Raw genomic sequence first — 27,875 nt, forward strand, 5'->3', positions numbered from 1 at the left:
GGTGACCCCAAAGACTGAGAGCTAGATTGTTGTTTTAGTGGTTACATACAGGCACTGATGGGGGTCTGTCAAGTCTCCATATTTCAAAACTGAAACCATCCGAGAGTATAGACCAGGGATAGGGAACCTTCGGCTCTCCAGTTGCTGTGAAACTACAACTCCCATCATGCTCCATTCACTTCCATGGGAGTTCCAAGAAAAGCAGAGCAAGTATGCATGCTGGGAGTTGTAGTTTTGCAACAGCTGGAGAGCCGTACGTTCCCTACCCCTGGTATAGACTATAGAGTATAAACATTTTGGCAGTTTTTTAGTCTAGAGCAGTGATGGTGAACCTTTTTGAGACAGAGTGCCCAAACTGCAACCCAAAACCCAATAAATTATTGCGGAGTGCCAACACGCAATTTACCTTTAAAATTGTGGATCCACAATTGCGGACTCACAAATTACAGTCGTGTGAATGGGGCTTTACAGAGCTTGTACTAAAAGGTAGAGGTCTCTGCATTTGGTACTTTTAAACAATTAATTTTCACTATTTACATCGCACAGGATATGTTTTACAGTGTCCGGCAATGTTATTACAGCCTGTACTAACGTCTGCTATAAAACAGATACTGTGCAATATAAATAGTGAAGGGACCCCACACACAGTACAATCTGCCCCGCAGTGGCCCCACACACAGTACAATCTGCCCCGCAGTGGCCCCCACACAGTACAATCGCAGTAGAATCAAAGTAGTCCCCTCCCACACAGCATGAAATGGTTCACAGTAGCCCCCTCCCACACAACATGAACTGCTCCACAGTAGCCCCCTCCCACACAACATAAAATAGTCCACAGTAGCCCCCTCCCACAAAACATGAAATACCCACAGTAGCCCCCTCCCAAACAGCATGAAAGATCCACAGTAGCCCCCTCCCACACAGCATGAAAGGTCCAGAGTAGCCCCCTCCCACACAGCGTGAAAGGTCCACAGCCCCCTCCCACACAGCATGAAATGGTCCACAGTAGCCCCCTCCCACACAGCATGAAATGGTCCACAGTAGCCCCCTCCCACACAGCATGAAAGGTCCACTGTAGCCCCCTCCCACACAGCATGAAATGGTCCACAGTAGCCCCCTCCCACACAGCATGAAAGGTCCACTGTAGCCCCCTCCCACACAGCATGAAATGGTCCACAGTAGCCCCCTCCCATACAGCATGAAAGGTCCACTGTAGCCCCTTCCCACACAGCATGAAATGGTCCACAGTAGCCCCCTCCCACACAGCAGGAAAGGTCCACAGTAGCCCCCTCCCACAAAACATGAAATGGTCCACATTAGCCCCCTCCCACACAACATAAAAGGTCCACAGTAGCCCCCTACCCACACAGCATGAAAGGTCCACAGTAGCCCCCTCCCCAGACAGTACACACATACACAATACACTTACCTGAAGAGCTGCTGGGCGTCCACTTTTCTGTTCACTGCTGCGCGCTGATGACTTACGTCATCACACCTGCGCTGGTTCAGAGGTCACACTCTGTAGTCAGTGTACGCGTGGCCTACACTGAGCTACACTGACAGCTTACAGCTGGATGTGCATTTGCACAACCAGCTGAAGGCAGCGATCGCTCACTAACGGGGAATCCTGCATCGGATTCCCTGTTATTGAGCAATCAGGGCGACCGCACGCCTGCCAGCAGAGGGGGCTCTGCGTGCCATAGGTTCGCCATCACTGGTCTAGAGCATTCAGGTGTGTGTAAACATAATGCGAAAGAGGAAAAACATCAGCAATCTTTATAGAAGCAACTACTGCCCATTAATCTGGGATGTTATAGAACAATAGATTATGCGTCCAATAATGTGCAATCCATTATTATATGGTGAGAAGGATTATACATAGAGATGAGCAAGTAGTATTCGATCGAGTAGGTATTCAATCAAATACTATGGTATTCGAAGTACTCGATCAAATACCGCTTGCTATTTGCAGTAAAAATTCAATTCAGAACCAGCGTTGATTGGCCGAATGCTATACACTGCAGAATGAGTAAAAGCAAAGCAGAAGGAGTTCAGGCCCACATACAGAGAGAGAACCGTACAGAGCAGGACATGGCACAGGGAGAACGATAGACCCACAGGATAGTATTTTACCTTTGAGTAGCAATCCCCAGAATCCCTCCTACAGAACCACCATTGATTGGCTGAATGCTATACAGTGTATAGCATTCGGCCAATCAACGCTGGTTCTGCAGGAGGCTCGTCTTTGACAGTCAAAACTTCAGCATCAATGGCATCCCTGCAGAAATCCCAGGGCCACTGAAGGGTTAATCCCCCATGTGTAGAGCCCTGCACACCAGTGGTGCGCGCACAGCCGCTTATCTCCTACATGACAGCAGCCAGCCTTTGTACATGAAGCGGAGAACTTACCTGAAGCAGGTAGTCAGCTTGCCTGTAGACTTCAGGCAGGGGTACTTGGTGGTGTAAGTCTAAGATCGGACCACAATGTAGACTGCATATTTAACATTAGAGCAGTCTTCATTGTGGTCCGATCTTAGACTCCGCCTCGTCAAAGACGAGCCTCCCGCAGAACCAGCATTGATTGGCCAAATGCTATTCACTGTATAGCATTCAACGCTACATTGTGGTCTGATCTTAGATCAATGCTGGTTCTGCAGGAGGCTCGCCTTTGACGAGGAGGAGTCTAAGATCGGACCTCAATGTAGACTGCTCTAATGTTAAATATGCAGTCTACATTGTGGTCCGATCTTAGACTCCGCCTCGTCAAAGATGAGCTTCCTGCAGAACCAGTACCGCACTCCCGCCCAAGTACCGTACTCTCTTTCGCTCCTCCTCAACAGTCTCCTCCTGCTGCTCGTGGACTTGTTGAGTCCCATTTATCGAATTGTGGTTTCCACTGAAACGAGCGTTTGATTCCCATAGACTATAATGGGATTCGATATTCGATAGTCGAATATTGAGGACTACTCGAATCGATTAATTGAATCTCGAGTATTTAACTAATCGCTCATCTCTAATTATACACAAGTGAAAACGGCAAATTCATCCTGTGGTGCAAAGCTCAGAGAAATTGCAAGAAACCAAAGAGCTACATCTAAGGCTAAGTTCAAATCTGCATTGGAAACTCTCTACTTGGAGAATCAGTGACAGTGGGTGTCTAAGAATGGACATTTGATGGACCGGAACAACAGATAGGCCAACGCCAGTGTGAACCTAGCAAAAGAGTACAGGCTTCATTTAGCATGTTAAATGTACAAGTAACAAGACTGAACAAGTATGGCTATTCTAAAAATGACATGGCAGTATCTATCTATCTATCTATCTATCTATCTATCTATCTATCTATCTATCTATCTATCAACAAAAATAGCAGCACTCTGACACAGCACAAAGGCTATAAGGAACAAAGCAAAAACTGCATTACAGCCATAAAAATACTATAAACTAAATATATAAATAAATTTGATGTTCTTCGTTGTACATTTTTGATCAAATAGTAGGAAGAGGGGTGTGGTTCCCTTCAGTTGGACTTGCACTCCCATTCAATTGCACAGGCCCATTTATTTGGAACAGAGAACCCATCTCCCCAAGGCCATTTAAGTTGAGTATGCTCTGGATCCTTCCCTTGTGTTCACACTGTAGACCTATTCTGGTCCGGGAGAGGTATTTTATTGCCATGTGGTCACACTGCAGACCGATATTTGGGTCCAGGAGTGGTATTAGGGTAGAGTCCTACCTTAATGAGGTCGCCTTGTTGGGGCAGGTGGGCTACCTACTGTTTGATCAAATATGTACAACGAAGAACCTCAAATGTATTTATATATTTAGTTTATAGTATTTTTATAGCTGTAATGCAGTTTTTTCTTTGTTCCTTTATAGCCTTTGTGCTGTGTCAGAGTGCTGCTATATTTTTTTGTTTTTATGTATTTTGCCATGGTAGCTTGCACCTGTTCACATTGGGGAGTGCTGTCTGAATTTTCTCTATCTATCTATCTATCTATCTATCTATCTATCTATCTATCTATCTATCTATCTATCTATGCATCACACAAACTAGGTAGCTAGCTATCTGACTGTAATAGTGTATAAAAAATGTTGGTGGTCATGTATTTGATTGTTGGTTAGATGGTTGACTAATGTCAGTATAATATTCCTTTGGATGCTGGGAGGATTTTACTTGCTTCACAAGCTCTGTCAAGTGCCAGGAGAGCAGAGAAGACGTCAATCAGGAGAGAGGAGCAGGAGGGGGTCCTGCTGCTGAGAAGCAGAGCTTGAAACCGATCACATCAAGATTCTGCAATGCCCCCATTGCACTTCTAACTTCCATATTGAGACATTCGATTTTTATGCAAGTGAAGATAACATCCACAAAAGTAAAAGTATGAGGACACTGTCCACTGATTTCTGAAACAGATGAGATCTAAGTCAAGATGTTTGACCATATAATGCACAGTGCCACATTTTTTGAAAAGCAAACTCTGCGTAACGCAAACGCCTGATTCCAAATGTCAAACATGGTGGTGGAGGCACAGGACTTGGGAACTTTGTACTCATTTTAGTCAACCATGAACCCCAACATATACCAAAGTATTCTTCAGTCAAATATCAGGCCATGCCTCCAACACAAAGATTGGCTGAAACTGGGTCAGGCAATAGTACAATGATCCCAAGGATACCAACAAATCTAAAATAGATTGGCTGAAAAAGAAAAGAATCAAGGGTTTTCAGTAATCCAGACCTCAACCCAATGGAGATGCTGTTGTGGGCCTTAAGAGAGCTCGACATAAATGAATGTCCACCATACTAAGTGACCGGGATGTCATTTTTGTTGAATTGTTGTGGAATTTTGTTGCTGCTGCTGTTTTTTCCTGATATGAAAAGTCATAGAATTCAATTTTGACCCTTCCACCACCCCTTGTACGACACCCCCCCCCTTACCCTTTAACCCCATAACTCCCTTTTTTCCCCATTTAAAATTTTGCCCCATTTAAAATTTTGGTGACTGTACAATTTTTCTATATGTTACTGTTAACTAAAGCTCTTGATATGGTCTCTATTGACATTCTTAATGTTTTCCATCGCCAAAGACATTATTCTAGCTAGACGTGCCTGGATTCAGAAAGGTGATGTCCGAGACTAAAATCTTGGAACTACACCCCTTTCTGTTCAACCCTATAGTCCTTTAAAAAAAAAAAAAAAAAAAAAAAAAAAACAGAATTCAAAGAGGAAAGACTTTGTTTTTCTCATTACTATATATGACAAAACCGGTTTTAAAAAATGTAATCCCTTTTAATAAAAAAACCATTGAAATTAGAAGAAATTATCGATTTTGATTGCTTCAAGAAATACAAAGGCTAAGGCCCCATACAGCATGCTGCAGCAAAAAAAAAAAAAAAAAACAGTGGAAAAAAAGTGGCAGCATCTCATCACAGTTTTTCTCGCAGCTTTTGCTTCCATTATATCTATAGAGAAACCGCCCGCATTTCTGTAGTTATAATCTGCTGCGATTTCAAACAACAATGGTTTTTGAAATTGCAGTGTGTCTGCTGTGCATATTTTCCCAATGTGTGGATGGATTTGCTAAATTCCACTTTACAGTGACTGTAAAATGCTGCTTTTTTTTTTTTTTTTTTTGCAACGGCATTTACACTGTTTCCAGACTTGATGGTCTGTTGGTGTATGTTGACTTTCTTCCCATGCTCCTTTACCATGTGAATATGATTTCCACCCCAGCACAATATTATGTTATGCACCTCTATGAGCACTATTTTGGTTCTTTGATTCTTGCAATAATCTGCTTGGTACTGAAGACTGAAGCAATCACAGACAAGTAGCGCAAACACAGAGTGCTTTGGTTAGGCTCTTATTACTTATTTGTTTTTACATTCTTTTTTCCGCCATATTTTTTTACAAGCAAAACTATATCAGGACTTTTTTTTTTTTTTTTTAGGGCTTGGAAAAGCTGTGCTACACTCTGGTATCTCTTTGTGTATTCTGCAAAGTAAACATTATTTACAGTAGTATATGTCTTTGCTCTGACAAGTTTTGTTTTGTAGCACACAGTGTTGGTAAATGTAGACCACATGGATTTCTGCTATTGTCCATCTGGTGGAAAGGTTACTATAGGGGGTGAACTGATCTTGAGATTTCAGGATTGATTTTAAAATCCGATTTCCGATCATTTTCCATTCGAACCCGATTCCGATCCTAATGTAAGTCATTGGGATTTTTTTTAATGATCAAAGATCGGATTTTAAAAACGATCCTGTTCACTACACAGCGTGAAGTCCAAAAATTGAAGCCTCCATGCTGTATAGTGATTAAAAAATCTGCCGGCCACTCAGTCCCCCCCCACTTACCTGCACAGAACTCCTGCTGCCTCCTCTCCCGATGTGTACGCCACTCCTCAGAGCTCCGGGCTGTTGTTCTCTCCTCTCCTCTCCTCTCTCTCTTTGCACGCCGGCAGAGCGCTGTGTGTGCTCCCGCCTCACAGGCTAGTGTGACTGATGCTGGGTGAATGCGGGGGCTTGTTGTGGCTTAGGAGAGTGTGGGCTGGGTTGACTTGAGTGCATCACTCACGTCTCCCCTCCCTGTACCCGCCCACACTCTCCTAAGCCACAAAAAGCCCCGCCTACTCCCAGTAGTAACACTAGCCTAGGGAGCGGCAGCGGTTCTGAGCAGGTAAGTCGGTTAAGCGATCGGGATCGAAATTCCATTCTTTTTTAGGCAGGATCGGAACCCGATTGTGATCATGAAATTTACTCGATCGCCAATCGGGATCCGATCTTTTCCGATCGCTCAACCTTAGCTACTATACAGTAATAGGAACTCTGTCTTTTAATGAGCTCCGTACGTTTCTATAAATCAGATTTTTGATTCACTAGACATAAACAGCAAATATTCTTATTGAATTACAAAGGTTTTGAAAAACAAAGAATTAATAAAGAAACATAGTAGAAAATTGTACAACTTTAACTATACTACAAAAAAAACCCTTTATTTTCTTGCTACAGTAAAATCAGTAAGCTAAGGCCCCACATTGTAGAAATACAGCGTTTTTGGTTACTACAATGGCAAAAATGCTGCATTTTACAGTACCAACGAAGTCAATGAGATTTCATTTAATCTTATTCATACATTGTGGAAGTGTGATATTAAGTACTGCTAGTATGAAACAACCTTTAACAAGTACCTCCAGTTATAAACCGTTTTAATAAATGAATAGTACAGGATAATATATGAAAGTTTGTAATATGTCTTATTAAAGAAATATGTTTGTTTTTTTTCTCAACTTTTTAGGCAGAGTTACTTTCTACATAATAGTCTATGAAGAGAGAAGGGGAGACAGGAAAGGCACCCTATAGATTTGCTGCTTCTACATTCTATTAGTCTGTACACTTTTAACATTACTAGGTTGTATATAAGATGCCACCAGTGCACAGAATAATGCAATCAAATCAATTAACCAGCCAGCAATAGAGTCCCACTCCACCCTTCCTTTCTCCATAGTGTTCTGTTTGTGAGGCTGAATACAGAGATGGATATAATGTAAACAAGCAGTCAAACTGAAGATAAGGAGCAAGAGAACAGCTTAGAGAGTGGGCATAATTACTCCTGCAGAACAGCGTGCCCCTATAAACACAATGTCACCATCAATGTTCTGTACACTGAGCTATGACTATATCTATGACTAATATCTTTGAGTCTATTTTGAGAAAAGCACCTTACAAATGTTTGTGGTTGCAGATGAGACCAGGACTGGCAGTAATGGTGACTTCACATGTAATGTGATGTAACACAGAGAGAAGAATGGCCGCAGTTGCAAAATTGTATTACAAATCTAATCTGACTGCAAGCACTGTTGCCAATGGATAGGAACTGTAGTCCATCTTTAGTCAGGATGAGTGTGTTCAGTTTACCTTTTGACTTCCCTACAGCTACTTATTAGATCAGGGCTACATAAACATGAATGTGCCATTCTAACAAATGGAACATGAACGATTTCTGTTAGGCTCCGTTCTCATGGAGTAATTCGCCGCTCATTTAGACACGTATACATGTGTCCGAGCGCGGCGCTTCAAAACAGATCCCATTGATTTCAATGGGTGTAGGTTTACACGCACTACACATTGAAATCAATGGGAGGCTTTTTTACCTATTGTTTTCAATGTGATACGCGTGTAAGCCGACACCCATAGAAATCAATGGGATCTGTTTTGAAGCGCCGTGCTCTGACACGTGTATATGTGTCTAAATGAGCGGCGTGTTACTCCTTGAGAACAGAGCCTTAGGGAGAATGAATAATTAGGAAACAGAGCAAGGTGTATCGGGGAAATGTAGTTTTCCCTCATAAGAAGACCGTCACATAAGAAGACCGTCTCCATGCTAAGGAGCGCTCACCCTGGCCATTGCAAGCTGGATATTTAATGATTTGGGGTGCAGATCTTGAAAGAGAGGACACACAGCTGAAGTCACATGTACAGTGTAGATGGTTTATCTGCAGATGATCAAATAAAAAAAATTAAAAAGTAATTTTCAAATGTGAAAGCTGTGCTTAGATTGGTAGCAGTGGGTTTTTTTTTTCTTTTAAGATAGTTTTTCATAAATCTGTCCAATTGTGTTTACCTCAGCTTTCACAGGGATACCTGTATTCATGAGGTTCATTTATTCATTCTATATGCCGTGTTGACACGGTTTGTGTTCAAAATTTCAGTTGAGATTTCCTACTTCATTAGTCAAGCCGCATGATCTGGGATGGTCAGTAAATAGCAGTATGGCTTTCTAATAATAACTGATAGGCTTTCATTCATTGTCAATGAAATTATTTTCCAGCTGACGTGCTAAGGGAATTTGTGTTGGACCTGAGCGCTCTTGTAGATAAATAATCGAGCCCATATCTGTAGATGAACCTCCCAAGATAACACTGACTAAGTGTTTGTATAAAAATGGAATACAAGGATATGTTTTTGAATTGGTTTTGTATATACAAGAAAAAAGGCTATATCCCCAAGGTAGAATACAATATATTCTGTAAAAACATTCTGCTAACCCTGCATGCACCAAAAATATTTCCTTGTTGTAATAACAGGAACTTACCCAGGAACCTGGGTTCAATTATATTGTCTATCCATTTTACAGAAACAATTACAACTGTATGTTACACTACTTTCTGAAATGTGACACAGTCTGCTATAGAGAATCCAGACAGAGCCTGCAATACATATGTTTTTGGGTTGTTTTTTTTGTAAATTCTCATTTTTATAGAAATTTTGAACATTTTACAACTTTACATCATATAATTCAGAGTATGATGAATAAGAAGAAGCTTTGTCTAAATGAGCCTTAAAGGGGTTGGCCACTTTCAGACCATTATTGACAAACAAATGTACAATAAAAAGATATACATTTTTCCAATATACTGTATTTTTCGGACGCACTGGACTATAAGACGCATCTAGGTTTTAGAGGAGAAAAATAGGCGAAAAAATTTGCAAGCAAAAAATGGTAAAATATTTAATGTATGGGAGTTGTAGTTTTGCAACGGCTGCACAGCCACATTGACAGGTGACCCTGCAGCTGTACGGGGATGTATAGGGCGTTCTTTGTGGGGCCAGATGTACTTTTTAGTTATACCATTTTGGGAAATGTCTATTGCTTACATCACCTTTTATTTAAATCAGAGGCAAAACAGTGAGAAAAACCCGGCGGTTTAGCACTTTTGATTTTGACATTCACTGTACAGGAAAAATATTAGTAGACTGGTTATTTTCGGACACAGGGCTACCTAATGTATATATGTTTCACAGTAATCTGATACTTTTATATGTATTCTAGGGAAAGGAGGTGAACTTTTATTTATTTTATTTATTATATTTTTTTATATTTTTTTTTACTATTTTATTAGCGCCCCCTAGGGGGCTTGAACCTGCAATCATTTGATTGCAAGTCACATAGACTGTAATACAATTGTATTGCCTTCTATGGGAGATACTATACATTACTATTGCGGAGGGTCATAGACCAGCCACAATAGTAATATAGCGATGACAGGCCTGGGAGCCTTCATTTGGCTCCCGGCTGTCACCGGAACAGGTCAGCCTGCAACTTTAAAGGTATGGGGCCGGTGGGGACATTTTTTTTTTTTGGTGGGGGGGGGGGGGGGGGAGAAGACATCTCCGGTGGGCATCTCTGCTGTAATTTTTACAGCGGAGTTGTCGGAGCTCATGCCTGTGATCTCTGATTGCAGGCATATGGTTTGGTATTTGATTGGGGGGGGGGGGGGGACTTTCTCTGATCGCAGGCATTCGCTCCAGACCCGGCATCCGCTACGATATAACGGCGGATGCCGGGGAGTGCAGTAATTGCCACGCTCCTGCCGCTGCAGAAAACCAGTGGTGGCAGGAGCGCGGTGGTGGCACATTCGGACTATAAGACGCACCCTCATTTTCCTCCGAAATTTTTTGGGGAAAAAGTGCGTCTTATAGTCCGAAAAATGCGGTACTTTCTGTATCAATTCCTCACAGTTTTCTAGATTTCATCTTGCTGTCATTCATTCTGTTACTTCTTGAGGATGAAACTCTGACCATGGTCATGTGATTTCCGGTCCATGGTCATGTGATTTCCGGTCCATGGTCATGTGATGAGCACACAGGTGCACAGCTGATTACCAGGCAGATGTCTGATTACTGTGCTGTGACTATAACGAGCAGCACCTGTGTACTCATCACATGACCATGGGCCGTAAATCACATGAACATGGACCGTAAATCACATGACCATGGTCAGAGTTTTATCCACTAGAAGTAACAGAATGAATGACAGAAGGCAGAGATCTAGAAAACTGCGAGGAATTGATACAGAAAGTATATTGGAAAATTGTATAACTTTTTATTGTACATTTGTTTGTCAATATTGGTCTGAAAGTGGCCAACCCCTTTAAGGATTATCATCGGGTCTTAGAAAAGAGTAAATAATTAACAAGAATAAATGTTCGGTTCATACTGTAACAACAAGTAGATAGTAGAATAAACATTTATGCTATCAGAGATAGCACAGTAAATACTGGGAGGAGAACAGGGGGGTGGTAAGGGTTGGAGAGGGAAGGATATACCAAGATAGAACAGTTTAAGGGTCAGGGCATAGGTGTAGGAGGAAAATTTACTGTGTTTAAGTGAGCGAAGCCTGGTTAAAGTCTCGCCAAATAGACCAGATTTTCTGGAAAGAATCATGAGTCCTGTTTGACCAGTTCATCTGTTCTTCAAAGCGCATGGTCTGGTCGACTTTAGTAACCCATTCATGTAGGAATGGGGGTTCCTTCTGCAGCCAGTGGCCAGGTATTAGTACTTTTTCTGCTTTGAGGAGATGTGTGATCAAGCTCGATTTTGACATTCACTAGTCTGCCGTGGGACATGAGAGCAGAACAGCCTGTGGAGTAAGCACAACAGCATTGTTTGTTATTTTCCTAATGTGGGATTGGCTATTGTCCCGATAAGGTTTGATTTTATCACAGAACCACCAAATATGAGACAATGTCCCTCTGCCAGACTGGCATCTCCAGCAGGTGTTTGAGCTGGCTAATTTATGAGCATAAAGCCAGTCTGGTGATCTTTGCCATCTGGACAAAATCTTGCAATGGACTTCTTGAAGTTGAACGCAAGAAAAGAAACCATGCAAATTTTTTAGTTTGGCGTGACTATCAGCTACATCGAGTAAGATGTTTAACTCTTCCCAGGATTTCAGGAAGGTCGGGATCTGCTGTTCAGTCTGATGGTTCAGAAAATTTTTACACGATTTGACCTTCCGAAACATAGGAAGTCCACTAAGGGTCGATTTTTCGAAGTCCGTTAAGGGCCGCGATGTGGACCCAAGAGACTTCAGAGTGGAGATGCACTTGCTGAAATGAGCATATAGAAGAAAATTTAGAAGTGTGCTAGGTATTAAAGTACTTAAGTGTTGTCAGAGGACTGCCATCTGCTATAACATCTTTCAGTGAGAGACCGTCTAGTTTGGACCACAGGTCGAGATAAGTCTTTGTGTTTTTGCCATGTCTCGAGGGGACCTTTTGAGAAGAGGATCGAACCTCAGGTGGTTCGGGAGACGTTTTGGCGTGAGCCAGAGATAATATTTGTAGGTTGGACCTAGCATTTTGGCCAAAATATCTCTAATGATGGGGCAGCAAAGTGGTTTGACCAGGGTAAACCAGTACTGAAGTTGAGTGGCTTTATAGGTCAAGGAGAGGTCAGATTGGGCTATTCCTCCACACTCTCTTCTTACTCAGAAGGCTATGTGGAAGCCTGGAGGTTTTGATTTCCACATATAAGTGGAGAATAAAGATCTAACCAATCTAACGTAATTAGGGGGTAGGTATGTTGGAAGTATCTGCATTACATAAGTAATTTTTAGCAGTATATATGACTGGATTAAGTTTTTTTTCTACCAAACCATGTGAGGAAAGGAAGGTCGTATGATTTGAGAAGCACTTTGAGTGTTTGAAGAAGGGGTAGATAGTTCAGAGAGTAGGCGCGGTCAATATTGTTAGGTAGTCTGATCCCTAAGTAATTAATGGAGTCCTGTTTACAGAGGAAAGGGGAGTTTTGTTGAGTGATTTTAGCTTTTTTGTGTTGGGACTGATACGTTCAATATCTCAGATTTGGACACGTTTACTTTATAGTTAGAGAAATCTCCATAATGAGACGAGAGATAATAGAGATGTGTTGGGTTTTCGGCTCGGTCCCCACACCCTTCAATCAGTAGTGTTTGCAGATGACATACTCTTCCTGATATCTATCCCTCTGGAAGGACTTTCAGCCTGTAATACATATGTGAGCCTAGTCAAATGCTTTTTCATATTCTAGTTTTGTGGCCGTTTGTTTTGGCTTATAACAAACACTCTGGGACAGATACTGTGTATCTTTTAGACCGTGCCAAGTTACAGTAGACAGTCTTTAACTGCACCAGATTTTCCGAAGTGTCTAATGCTGATAAATCTTTGCATACTTTGACTGCTTACCTAACTACACCACTTATTAGTTGGCTTAGTAACTGGTAAAATGTTGATTCATGTTAAACTTTACCCCCTTTTCAACTAGCACAGCCCATTGGTCGGACAAGGTACAGAAAGTGATGGAATGTGTCTGAAACACATAGAAAATGATTTTTGTACAGCATGTACACCAGTTTTGGGGGATAAATTACACCAGAACTGCAGTACTATGTAACTATGTAACCTTATTAGTTTTTCTACTCCTATGATTTTATGCTTTTCTGTTGCCAACTTTCTTCTCTTCAGCTATTTTTATTTTTTTTCTGTAGAGAACTCTATGGAAATACTCCTGAAACAAACACCATAACAATAGCATGCTTCATTTAAAAAAGGCAAAAACAGTTAAAAGCACAAATGTACCTGCAAACACATCAAAAAATAAATTGTCGTTTGTTTTATAACTAAGGTACTCACCTACTGCAAACTTCTGGTTGTAGCATTTTTTTGCCAACGAAAATGCCGGCAAAGGTGAAATCACACTTTGGAAAAGCAATCTGTTTAGTTTCAATAGAAAAATATATTGAAAATAATTTAGGAGGAGTAAGGAACAAGATTGTTTTTAAACACAGTCATTTTAAACAATGCATTTACTATATGTTTACTATATGCAAAGTAGGCATTTTATTTATTTCTTTTTTTCCACAGTGGAAACCATATATTTCAAGGCTTGGCTGCTGGCATTGCTGTAAATGAAAACGGAAGAGGTCAGATCACAGGTATTATGAAATAATAAATTTCACACTAATAAAGTCAATTGTAACTCTCATATACTGCTAGAAATGCATTATTATTATTATTATTATTATTATTATTATTATTATTATTATATAACACCATTAATTCCATGGTGCTTTACATTTAGGGGTTTACATGCAGTACACAAAATATGCAGACAAATATAATACTAACAATGACTGAGCGGCACAGTGGGACAGAGGGCCCTGCCCGCAAGGGCTTACAATCTATGAGGGAAGTGGGATAGAGACAAAAGGAGAGGGAGAGGTGGTTCAGGTGTGGTGGTGTGGTGATAGCGTTATTGGAGGTTGTAGGCCTTCCTGAATAGGTGAGTCTTCAGGGCCTTCTTGAAGCCTGTGATTGTGGGGGTCAGTCTTATGTGTCTTGGAGTTCCAGAGTATGGGGGGATGGATGGGAGAAATTGTGGAGAAGGTTGTGTGAGGAGCAGATGAGGGCAGAGGTTAGAAGGAGACGGTTAGAAGGTTATTAATGACTTTGTTTAAGGCAGTTTCAGTGGAGTGACGGGGTCTGAAGCCTGACTGTAGTCTGTGAAAGAGCAGGTTGGACGAGAGATAGGAGGATAGTTCAGAGTGGACATGTTGCTCAAGCAGTTTTGAGGCATTCCTGAGCAGTGAGAGAGGTCGATAGTTGGATGGAGAGGAAGGGTCGAGGGACGGTTTCTTAAATATAGATGTGACTGTGGCATGTTTGAAGACGGAAGGGAAGGATCCATTGGCTAGGGATAGGTTGAAGAGATTGGTTAGGGCCGGAGTAATGACTTCAGTGAGTTTGGGGATGAGTTGTGACTGGATCGGGTCAAGCGCACAGGTGGTGAGGTGAGATTTGGAGAAATAAGTTAAGAATGAGGAGCACCAAGTAGTTGGTTAGAGTGGTTGTCAGGGGTATAGCGTGAGACTGTCTCTGATGGTGTCACTCTTAGTTTTGAAATAAGAGGCAAAGTCGTCAGATGAGATAAGTAATGGAGGGGGCACAGGAGGAGGGATTTGAAGGTAGTGAATAGCTGTTTGGGGTTGCAAGAGAGTGCAGATATGAGTGTGGTGAAATAGACCTGCTTTGCAGAGGTGAGTGCATTCTTGAATGCGAGTACTGCCTCTTTATAACTAAGGAAGTCCTCCTGGGAGTGGCTTTTGTTCCAGAGGCGCTCTGCAACCCATGAGGCACAGCTCAGTTTTTCAGTTGGGCCGTGTTTGTCTATTGATTGGTTGGACTCTGGTGTTTGTGAAGGGGGCCAAGGGCTGAGGTAATGGTGGTATTATAGAAGGCAGTAGCGGCATCTGCGTCCTCTAGTGAGGATATGTCAGCGAGTGGTAGGAGAGAGTCTGAGCACATGCGGATGTCAAGGCGGTGAAGGTTCCTGCGGGGGCGTGTTGGTTTAGGGGTTGAGGCGTCTATTACAGAGGATAGGGAAAAGAATGTCAGCAGGTTGTGGGCAGAGAGATAGAGAGACTGCATGTGGAGCAGTGGCAGATGAATATGAGGTCTAATGTGTACCCTTTATGTGGGTGGCAGAGAGAGTCCAAAGCAGGCAGTGAGGGTCAGGAGACTGGAAGCGGGGGTGGGGGAAGGTCGGTGTTAATGGAGATGTTGAAATCGCCTATGATGATGGTAGGGGTGTCTGTGGATAGGATGTGTGTGAGCCTGAGCCAGATGGTGAAATGGTCAAAGTAGGCAGTGGTAGGTCCTGGCGGTCGATTTGTGACAGCCGGTTGGAGGGTGAGTAGATACAGACACAGTGCACTTCAAAAGTGGAGGTGAGGGCAGGTAGAGGTTGGATTGGAACGAAGGAGCAATTGTCTGGCAGGAGGATGCCTATACCTCCACCAGGTTTATTGTTGGAGCGGGGAGTATACGAGAATTGCAGACCTCCATAGGAGAGAGCAGCAGGGGAGGCAATGTCTGAGGGTGTTAACCATGTTTCTGTGATACCGAGAAATGTAAATTCATTAGAAATGAAAAGGTCGTGGATGTAGTCCAGTTTATTGCGTGTGTAGCGGTCATTCCATAGTGCACCGGAGAGGGCAGAGGGAGGGACAGGAGCGAGTAAGATAGGTTTAAAATTTAGAGGGCTCCGTGCCCTGCCACCGGATGTGTGGAACAAGCTGACAGTAGGAATTTGCTGGGGTGGTCCAGGATTAGGAAATATGTCACCAGAAGTAAGCAGTAGCAGGGAGAGGGACAGCAGGTGTAAGTGGGAGAGGGTGTGGGGAGGTTTTATGTATCTGGGGCGGAAAGCCTACAGGTTTATGAGTAGCTGTGCAGAGAAAGTCAGATGGTAGTGTAGGATAGATGGAGAGATGAGGATTTTATGCTGTAAGTTTTGACAGCCCTGAAATTTTTCCAGAAAATTATTGCAACTTCATGTTTTGTTATACAGATGTTCATTTCCTTTGTGCGTTTTGTAAAAACACAAAAAAAAAGAAAAAAAAATATATTATTTCACACAAAACTCCAGAAATTGCCTGGCATAGTCAACTTGGTTGCACACTCTTTGGAAAAAAAAATAACAGAAATCAGTTGCTTCCTATAACCATCAACAAGCTTCTTACACCTCTCAACTGGAATTTTGTACTGCTCTTTTTCAAACTGTTCCAGGTCTCTCATATTTGAAGGCTGTCTTCTCCCAACAGCAATTTTAAGATCTCTCCACAGATGTTCAATGGAATTTAGGTCCAGACTCTTTGGCCACTTTAGACCTCTCCATCGCTTTGTTTACATACATTTCAGGGTGCCTTTCGAGTTTCTTTGGAACTTGATTGGGGCTGCTTATCTACCATCTGGATTATCCTGTGTTGCCATTTCAGCAATTTTTCTTTTGCATCGATGCCCACGGTGGTTAGCTACAGTGCCATGGGTTGTAAACTTCTTTATTATGTTGCTCACTGTGGACAAATGAACATCAAGATTTCTGGAGATGGACTTTGTAACCTTGAAATTATTGATATTTTTCCACGAGTTTGGTTCTCAAGTTCTCTAACAGTTCACTTCGTTTCTTTGTGTTTTCCATGCTTAGTGTGGCACAGACATACACACAATGCAAAGATTGAGTCATCTTCTTATCTCCTTTTTATCTGGGTTCAGGTGTGATTTTTATATTGGCCACACCTGTTACTTGCCACAGGTGAGTTTGAGTGAGCATCACATGCTTAAAACAAAGTTATTTACCCACAATATTGAAAAGGTGCCAACAATTTTATCCAGACAATTTTTGTATTTTTGTGTGAAATTATGTCTTAATTTCTCTTTTTTTTCCTCAGTTTTTCTGCGTTGTTCTAATATACACAAACAAAATAAACCTGTGTATAACAAAACATGTAATTGCAATCATTTTTTGGGAGAAATACTTTATTTTCTGGAAAAATTTCAGGAATGCCAACACTTAGGGCTAGTTCACGGCATTCTGCTCGCGGCATTCTGCTCTGGATTAGGTCCGAATGAATGGCTAGTGGGCAAAAAAAGCAATTAAGTCAATGGGAGCCCTTTTTGACATAGGATTTTGAAGCGGATTCTGCGTCAAAATTTGCTCCCAAAGAACTCCGTGTGAACTAGCCCTTAAGGCCAGGAATGTAGTACTACATTTTAAATTTGATTTACTGTATTATCACTTCTGAATACATGTTGCTTAAAGAAAACCTTTCATGTCGTCATGCACATGCAGTTTTATATATGACTTAAAAGCTGACCGTGTGCTGGAGATATCTCCCAATAAGAGTGTTCCTGACAGTCTAGCGTCATCGCTGGGCTTTGAGGAATGATCCCCATTTTCCCCAACAGTACTTGTCCATAGACTTGTGCTGTGCTGGGCGTTCCTCACAGCTCACCATGACTGTCAGGAACACCTTTCTGACAGTGGGTAGAGACTGATGCCGAAACTAATGGCATCGATATCTCCAGCCCTGTGTGCATGAGGACATGAAAGGTACTCTTTAAGCCACACAAGATAACACCGTATGAATTACGGATATGCTTAGTGCGTTGCTCCTCAAGCTCAGGTGGTTCTCGCTGGTAAGACGCCCTTACAAGAGCTATCCAGTTGCAGCAAATAAATATTTTTTTGTATTATCCAATTCTATTATACCATTTTCTAATCAACTTCCTGTATCTATTCCTCATGGTCTTCTACATCTCTGCTAATGACATTTACACGGTTGCATGGTTCATTACAGTCATAGCACAGTAATCAGAAATCTGTCTTGGTACAAGCTATTCACATGTGTGTCCATGACTGATTTTTTTTTTTTTTTTTTCCATCCATTGGCTGATTTTTATCCAGGAGTAAGTAAGTAAATTAGAAAAATGAAAGAAAGACCAAATCCATAGGTCAAAACCAATGTGGAATCACTGCCTAAAATAAAACGTAATCTTTAACATGTTGCCAACTAGCAAGGTACTTGCCGCCTTTCGATGAGCATTCTTGTTCTGGGTATGGTACCCGATCAGGAGCTGACTAAGTGCCATCAGTATCAGATGTAATCTGTATGATACAGCTGACATCTGTCTATAATACCCGCAATCAATCATGACCACGCCATTGAAGAGGTTTATGTAGCAACAGTGTAGCTGATGAGAAGATCACTGGTTCATGTCTTCTATTGGTACAAAGAAAAAAATCAAAAGTACTAAAATAAATGGCTTTCAAAATTCCTCTTTTCCCAAAGAAGCTACTGAAAAAATAGGCTACACCGAATTCCCCACCATGTACTATGTACAGCTTACATAATCACTTTTTACTATCTGCTGTACATTCAGATTTGGAAAAATAATGCTCACTACGCCCCTTGATAAACTCTTTGTAGGGTGCAGTTTTCAAAATGTTTCACAGCAGTTTATGCTCACATGTATGACATTGGTGCACCTGGGATACCTCCCTTAATGTCATATATGAGTATAAACTGACGATTGGGCACAAAGCAGGGTCAGAAGGGAAGCAGTGCTACTTTTTTGCTATAGACCTGTGATGGTGAATCGATGGCACACATGCCAGAGAGGGCACGCAGCGCCCTCTATTCTGGCCCATATGCGGTCGCCCAGATCGCTCAGTAATGGGGAATCCGGTACAGGATTCCCCGCTGATGACCCATCGCTGCCTTCAATCGTATGTGCAAATGCAGATACAGCTGACAGCTGTCAGTGTAGGCCGCAGATCGCGCGACCGTGGCCTACACTGACTGCAGAGTTTGACCTCTGCCCTGACGCAGGTGCGATGACGTAAGTCATCAGCGCCCACAGTCAAGAGAAGGTGGACGCTGGCAGCTCTTCATGGGTAAGTATAAGTGTGTGTGTGTGTGTTAGTTATAATACTGTGTGTGGGTGCCACTGTGGAGCATATAACATTGTGGGGGGCTACTGTGGTACTATGGAGAATATAATTCTGTGTGGTGGGCCTACTGTGGAGCATATAATGTTGTAGGGGGGGCCACTGCGGAGCATATAATATTGCAGGGGGGGCCACTGCGGAGCATATAATATTGCAGAGGGGGCCACTGCAGAGCATATAATATTGTAGGGGGGGTCCACTGCGGGCCATATAATATTGTAGGGGGGGGGGGGCCCACTGCAGACCATATAATATTGTAGGGGGTGGCACTGCGGACCATATAATACTGTCTGGGGTCCCCTCACTATTTATATCACACAGTATCTGTTTTATACGAGATGTGATATTAGTACAGGCTGTAATAACATTGCCGGACACTGTAATACAGATCCTTGCGATGTAAATAGTGAACTTTAATTGTTCAAAGTACTAAATGCAGAGACCTTTACATTTCATTACAAAGTTGTATGTATTATTGAAACCTCTGTAAAAACTCCAGTCACACGACTGTATTTGTGGGTCTGTAACTGTCTGCAAGTGTGGATCCGCACAGTATTAAGTTTAAATTTCTGTGTTGGCACATTGCAATAATTTAGTGGATTTTGGGTTGCAGTTTGGGTACTCTGTCTCTAAAAGGTTCGCCATCACGGATATAGACCCTTTGGTTTTTGTATGCCATGCCACATTTGCGGAGCACCTTAAATACCAGTAAAGTAGATTCCCCTAACATGTGACTTTATTTTTAAACTTCATCCCTGAATTTATTTATCCAGGGGTGTAATGATCATTTTTACTCCCCAAGTGTTCCATTATTTTCATTAGCAGAAGTGAATGCATAGCTGATGGTGAAAAGTCAGCTGCACATTCATTTCTGGAAAATAAATGAATGCAATACTTGGGGATTATAAATGCTCACTATGCCCCTTAATAAATTACTTGAAGGGTGTATTTTACAAAATGGTGTCTCTTCTTTGGGAATTCTGTTTTACTGGCACCCCTGGGGTGCTGCAAAAGTGACAAAAACCAGCCCCTCTAAATTTACACTTCAAAAGCCAAAAATCGCAGTGCTTCTTCTCATTTGAGCCCTATAGTGTTCCCAAACAGCAATTTATTTTTTTTGTATCTGGCGTAACCCAATTAAGTGTCTCTGTTGATAGAAAGTAGGCACAACATATAGGTCACTGAAGTGTCATATTTCTTAAAAAAAATTTCACTTTGTACATTCATTTTTGAGAAGTACTCTTGAGCTCAAAATGTTCACTATACTCCTTGATAAATTCCTTGACTGGTGTAGTTACTAAAATGGCGTCATGTTTTAGGAGCAGTTTTTTTTAAACTGGTTAAGGACCAGGTCTAAAAGTGCGTTAATGACAAGGCCTCATTTTTCAAAGCTGACATATGTCACTTTATATGGCAATAACTTTGAGATGCTATAACTTACACAAGTGATTTTGAGATTTTTTTCATGACTCATACTTCATGTTAGTGGTAAACATTGATCAAAATTTTTGTATTTTAAAAAAAAATATGTAAATTTGGGGGAAAAAAAATCTCAATTTTCAAGGTGTGAAATGGTCTGCTTTTCAGGAAGATAGTCATACCACACAAATACATTAATGAATATTATCTCCCATATCTCTGCTTTATATTGGCATCATCTTTTAATCGTCCTTTAATTTATTTTGGATGTTACAAGGCTTACAAGTGTAAGTGATTTTCCAGATTGACAAGAAAATTTCCCAAACTCATTTTTTAGGGACCACTTCAGTTCTGAAGAGGATTATAAAGGCCATTTTTAAAACTTCAACCCTGAAATAATTCAAAACAGCATTTGTGAAGTTTGTTAACCCTTTAAGCATTTCATAGGAATTAAAACAATATGGAGGTTAAATTTAGACATTTTCATTTTTATCCAATAATACATTCATTTATCCCTAAAATTAACACATTCACATACAGTTAAATGAGAAAATGCATCTCACAGTTTAAGCAATTTCTCACGGGCACAGAAATACCCCACATGTGGGTGTAAACTGATTTTTGGGCACTCGAGCTCACGGAATAGAAGGAGCGACACTTGGCATTTGAAAAGCAGATTTTGCTGGAATAGTTTTCATACGCCATGTCTCATTTTAAGAGCCCCTAGAGTACCAAAACAATGGAAACCCCCAAAAAGTGACTCCATTTTGGAAACTGCACCCCTCAAAGAATTTATCAAGGGGTTAATAAGCAGTAATATAACAAGAGGGAATGCACAGCGGATGGTGAAGAGTGAAGAGCTGTGTGGAGTACATTGGGTACACCAATTTCCCTACTATGTCCCCAATAGCTCCTATGATTGGGGAGGGTCACTCTGGGGGTCACTTTTAGTTTATTTTCCCTAGTAAGCTGTAAATCTGGGGTGTCTCCTGATATACGCTCGCACAGCTTATACATTCCCTTCTTGCCGTAGCAAGTGTGTTCTAATGATTTGGCGATTTTGGGGGGTTTTGCCCTTACATTGTACAAGCTATATTTTCTTTAGTTTTCTAGTGATGTGGCCATATGAAGGCTGATTTTTTTGTGGTATGTATTTTTTTTTAATGACACTATTTGTTTGAGTGCCTACAACATATTGAATAAATTTAACTCTTTCTGGGTGGATTAAAAAACATCAATTCTGGCATTGCTTTTTCCTTTTAATTTTTTGCCGTACAGTGTGCAGCATGAGTAACATGTTACCTTTATTCTGCCGGTTGGAGCGATTACAGCAATACCTCAACCTTGATTCATCTATCCAGAGGGAAAATTTTAGTTTGGCCCTAACTCCTTCAATCCTCGCCACACAGCCACACCACACATGAACTCCAGTGAGGTTGTATGTGACAAATTGGTGAAGCTGCAGGATTTTTTAATTTAGAATTTAAAGGGAAGCTGTCAGGTGTTGTTTCCACCATAATCTGGGAATTGCTTTCCCATTGGTGCTCCTGTATAAACTTTCTTTTTTGGGAATTTAAAGTTATAAATGTTTGACAGCATAAAAAGTCGTTTGCAAATTATCATACATTGTCATGATGGATGGGGAGCAATTTCAGACTAGTCTCTTTGATTCCATGCTAATCACACCTCCTTTACATGATTGCCATCTCCCTCACAGTCTCCTCACTCCCTGAGATCACAAAGGCAATTATTAAGATTGGCGTTTTTTAATGACTGTCTTTATAATCCCTATCCTGGTTGAGGGTGCACCTTATTTATATCATGGCTCACACCTCCTCATAAATGAGGTCCACCCTCGAGTGGGTCGTGCTTGTGCAGGGGAAATCTCTGCAAGTTCATAGCTGCCAAAGATTTCCAGCATCATGTACACCAGGTTTCTGGCCCGTCGAGCTGCTGATAGATGCCCTTTTACAGGAAGATAAAGACTGTTATCGAAACCCAATCCGGGTTTAATTTTCTGATTTAAGTGGTACCTGATTATTTTTAACCCATATATACTCGCTGTGACAAGGGTGGGAAGAGTCCACCCTGATCTGCCTATGTCCAGGATGTACCTAGATTGGAGTAAAAGGAGAGATCTGAGAGAAGTAGGAGTGGTTGACAATATCGTAAAACCTGTTTTGCTGGGCACAGATGTCAGCACGATGCTAGTCCATTATGTTTCTGATGATACTGCTGCTGATAATGTGTCAGACTCTAACCCTGTTTTGTCACCCTCATAGTCAATGGAGGTAGGACCAGTGACCAACCCTACTCTCCATGTGTTAAGTAGTGGGAAGTTAGGTAATATGTATGCACCAAATGTTTTAGAATCTGAGCCAATTCTCTTGCTAGCATCAGCAGTCTTGCTGCTATGTTTCTTAATACTGACCATGTTAAACTGTTTTCTTTCAATGTAACTGATGATATGATAACTAATGAGATGATAACTGATAAAGGGAAAGATATATGTCCGTGAGTGACAGCTATAACCAGCAAATAGGGCAAGGCATTTGAATAAATTACTGAGGGATGATTACTACCGTTAAGACAAATCCACCTGATATTCCGCTTAAATTGGTGGAGACAAAAGTCCTGCAAGTGGAACTTTTCTCTTTTTCTTCCAATTTCAGTATACATTTGGCAGAAACTGTCCAATTTTTAAACCGGACAGTTTGCTTTGTGAAATACTGACAGTTCTATTACAGACTGCGTAGTGCAGCCTGCAATAGAACCATATACCAGGCAAGCCTGGGAATCAATAGCCTCCTGGCTGTCATGCTAACTGATTGCTGGTCTGAATCAACAAAGGCAATCAAGGTGGCAAAAGTTTAAATGCCTGGTGATCGCAAGTATTAGCTCCTAAGCGTTCACCATATTTAAAGGGCTTTTCCCATCTCAGTGTATCAGCCAGGCTGCCTGCAGTGTCTGCTTCTCATTTCCTGTATTTCTCCTCGCCTACTTTTCTCTCCACATTATTTGTGCGGACACCAAGCGAAAAACACATGGACCACATTATAGTCTATGGGGTCCGTATGCTTCCATTGCTCACCGCTTGTCAGTGTGTTCGATATTCCATTTGGGGGGGTCCCCAAGCGGACTCCCCGAATGGAATACCAAACACAGATGTGAACTGGGCCTAATAAAGCTCACAACATGCTCCAGTTTCATAATGTCCTCTTTGTGACAACTGCTGACCTAGGCTCCAGGTGGTAGAAATTTTGCTATACCCCTAGATTGATTATGCATAGAATAGATACATTTTTAGTATATGTTTTCATCATCCTTGCTAAAGAGATGTAAATTTAAAAAACAAAAAAACAAAAAAAAAACCCTGATATCCACAAATAGAAAGTTCTATGGACAACAGTGGTTTTCCTTCTGATAAAAAAAAAATAATAAAAAAATCCATTTATCCTAATCTGGGACAGCCTCAGTTATGGAGACAGTTTGTTATTGTCAGTGCTGATAATGACGTAACATATGTATTATTCTGCATTGTATCTGTATCTAATATAATAATATATGCACTGTTCAGAAAAACGAAAACAAAATAGTTCCCATCTACTCTCTTGTTTTCCTTTTATTCTTAGTTAGATTGAATACCTTTACCCAATATCTCTATTCCTATTAAAAGCAGCTTTGTGTTGGTGACAATGTACCAGTTCAGCAGCTAACTGGATTTCATGGGAAATTTGATCCTCCATCTTAGTATAATTGCTTTTCTAAATGAGATGCCAATTCCTGTACTCAGGGAAAAGCTCCCATTACATCTGTAAGAATTCTTCACGTCTGAGTAGCTGCAGCACAGGAATTTATCCTAAGCCCTAGAATGACATGTGTGATGTCTAAGTCTCTTGTTAGCAAGGCTTTATTGTTGTAGACAGATTCATGGAAGCACTTTTGATCTAGCAGCCTTGACTGAATGCTGTGAAAACAAGCCATACTTTAAATGGAGCGAATTATTAAGACTGTGAGCAGAAAGATGGCACCAGCACAACAAGAGTAGGTAGCCCAAGTGGTTTGATAGCCGCTTCCCATTCTATAGCTGGTTGCAGATTACTTTAGCAGTAAGTAGGTCAGTGACATTCAGCTGGATTCTTGTTCTCAAAGCCCTCAGGAACTTTCCTCTGTTCTGAATTTATTTATAAAGGACAGATGGAAGATAAATTCACTCTTCACAAAATTACAGTTTTTTCCTGAATACAATTTTATTCTGGTTCATGGCCATTTGGGGCGTTATTTAATAGCTTTTAATGTGATTAAACCAGAGATTATTTTATGTAAAATGCATAAGAGACATGCAGAAGAAAGGTACAAAGGCTTACTGTTCCCTAACTAGAGAGGATTCGAGGGCTTTTCCAAGCCTTTGCCTTTTTTTTCCGTGTTTTTTTTTTTTTTTTTTTTTTTTTATAAAGAACACACATCTATAGGTTGTTTTTGGCATTGCAGTTCAGCTGCATTGAAGTTAAAGAGGTTGGCCACTTTCAGAACAACATTGAGGGGCAAATGTTATCGTTTGTATAATGAAAAGTTACACATTTTTCCAATATACTTTCTGTATCAGTTCTTCAATTTTCCAGATCTGCTTTGCTGTCATTCATACTGCTTACTCCCAGTGGATTAAAGTCAGTCATGGTCATGTGATATACGGTCCACAATCATGTGATGAACACACAGGTGCACAGCTCATTACAGTAATCAGACAGAATTCTGGAAAATTTGTCATTAGGTGACTTCAATGCTACTACTAAGCAAACAACTAACTATTCCAATATAGTGTTACACCAGTGAGCCTTACGCTAGGTTCACACCAGCGTTCTTCTTTCCGTTCTGTGCTTTCCGTCTTCTGCATGCCAGAAGACGGAAAGCACAGACCGGGTCCGGCCGTGAGCGGCGGTGAGCGTTTTATGCTCTCCGCCGCGAAACCGTATTTTTTTATCCGGACACAGAGTACTGCATGTCCGACTCTGTGTCTGGATTATAAAACCCGGTTTCGCGGCGGAGAGCATAAAACGCTCACCGCCGCTCACGGCCGGACATCTCTCTCACCCATTCAAATGAATGGGTGAGAGAGACTCCTGCAGGTTTCCGTCTCCTGCTCTGTTTTATGCAGGAAATGGAAACCTGCAGAACGGAGTTCACAACGCAGATGTGAACGAGCCCTTAGCAGTATGTGGCTCCTAAATTTATTTTAAAAAATAACTTTTAAAGGGATTCTATTATTAGAATACCCTTTTTAATCTAAATACACGTAGGAATAGCCTTAGGCCGGGGCCTCACGGGCTGGAAATGCCGCGATTTGGCTGCAGCGGAAACGCCACGGGAAAAATTGCGGTGTTGTACAGTACTTGCAAAATGGATGGAATTCATGCGAATCCCATGCCCAATTTGCGGAAAAAATCGCAGTGCGCACACGCTGCGATTTCCAAAACCGTTGCAGTTTTGAAAATCGCAGTATGTTAATTATATCTACAGTCATGGCCAAAAGTTTTGAGAATGATACAAATATTAATTTTTACAAAGTCTACTGCTTCAGTTTTTCTAATGGCAATTTGCATATACTCCAGAATGTTATAAAGAGTGATCAGCTTAACAGAAATTACTTGCAAAGTCAATATTTGCCTAGAAAATGAACTTTATCCCCCAAAACACATTTCAACATCATTGCAGCCCTGCCTTAAAAGGACCAGCTAACATCGTTTCAGTGATTGCTCCATTAACACAGGTGTGGGTGTTGATGAGGACAGGGCTGGAGATCAATCTGTCATGATTAAGTAAGAATGACACCACTGGACACTTTAAAAGGAGGCTGGTGCTTGGCATCATTGTTTCTCTTCTGTTAACCATGGTTATCTCTAAAGAAACACGTGCAGTCATCATTGCACTGCACAAAAATGGTCTAACAGGGAAGAGTATCGCAGCTAGAAAGATTGCACCTCAGTCAACAATCTATCGCATCATCAAGAACTTCAAGGAGAGAGGTTCCATTGTTGGCAAAAAGGTTCCAGGGCACCCAAGAAAGACCAGCAAGCGCCAGGACCGTCTCTTAAAAGTGTTTCAGCTGCGGGATCGGGCTACCAGCAGTGCAGAGCTTGCTCAGGAATGGCAGCAGGCAGGTGTGAGTGCATCTGCATGCACTGTGAGGTGGAGACTCTTGGAGCAAGGCCTGGTCTCAAGGAGGGGAGCAAAGAAGCCACTTCTCACCAGAAAAAAAACATCAGGGACAGACTGATATTCTGCAAAAGGTACAGGGAGTGGACTGCTGAGGACTGGGGTAAAGTCATTTTCTCTGATGAATCCCCTTTTCGATTGTTTGGGACATCTGGAAAACAGCTTATTCGGAGAAGACGAGGTGAGCGCTACCACCAGTCTTGTCTCATACCAACTGTAAAGCATCCTGAAACCATTCATGTGTGGGGTTGCTTCTCAGCCAAGGGAATCTGCTCCCTCACAGTCTTGCCTAAAAACACAGCCATGAATAAAGAATGGTACCAGAATGTCCTCCAAGATCAACTTCTCCCAAGAGCAGTTTGGCCATCAACAATACCTTTTCCAGCATGATGGAGCACCTTGCCATAAAGCAAAGGTGATAACTAAATGGCTCAGGGAACAAAACAGAGAGATTTTGGGTCCATGGCCTGGAAACTCCCCAGATCTTAATCCCATTGAGAACTTGTGGTCAATCATCAAGAGACGGGTGGACAAACAAAAACCTACAAATTCTGACAAAATGCAAGCATTGATTGTGCAAGAATGGACTGCTATCAGTCAGGATTTGGTCCAGTAGTTGATTGAGAGCATGCCAGGGAGAATTGCAGAGGTCCTGAAGAAGAAGGGTCAACACTGCAAATATTGCAACGCTGCATTAACTCATTCTGTCAATATAAGCTTTTATTACTCAGAATATGATTGCAATTCTATTTCTGTATGTGATAAAAACATCTGACAAACACACATAAAAACCAGAGGGCAGCAGATCATGTGAAAATACAAGATTTGTGTCATTCTCAAAACTTTTGGCCATGACTGTACAGAAACACCGGCGGCTTTCCCATAGATATAATTGTAACGGAAAGTCCCCAGTGCTGCTTGAAAATTCTCCAGCGACTGCCTCTGTGTTTTTCTCCACCTCCTCTCTCGCACTCCTCTTCTCTTCGTCCAAAAGCGCCGACTGCGCATGTTCGTCAGCTATTTTCCTGTGGCCCCTCCCGTTTGGCCATAGGAAAATGGTCGACAGACATACACAGTCGGTGCTTTTGGACGAAGAGAAGAAGAGTGTGAGAGAAGAAGCGGGAGGCAGAA

General features: G+C 41.5%; 1 protein-coding gene across 1 annotated transcript in view; it reads left to right on the forward strand.

The window, feature by feature from the left end:
- The window catches only part of FBXO10 (F-box protein 10), a 68,992-nt gene that overhangs the window by 24,170 nt on the left and 16,947 nt on the right, over positions 1-27,875 (forward strand). Inside the window, exon 7 of the mRNA XM_075280419.1 lies at positions 13,688-13,758. Coding sequence (XP_075136520.1) covers positions 13,688-13,758 — 71 coding nt within the window. The remainder of the gene's footprint in view (positions 1-13,687; positions 13,759-27,875) is intronic.

The sequence above is a fragment of the Leptodactylus fuscus genome, chromosome 1 (genome assembly GCF_031893055.1).
Source record: "Leptodactylus fuscus isolate aLepFus1 chromosome 1, aLepFus1.hap2, whole genome shotgun sequence".
In the NCBI taxonomy this organism is placed as follows: Eukaryota; Metazoa; Chordata; class Amphibia; order Anura; family Leptodactylidae; genus Leptodactylus; species Leptodactylus fuscus.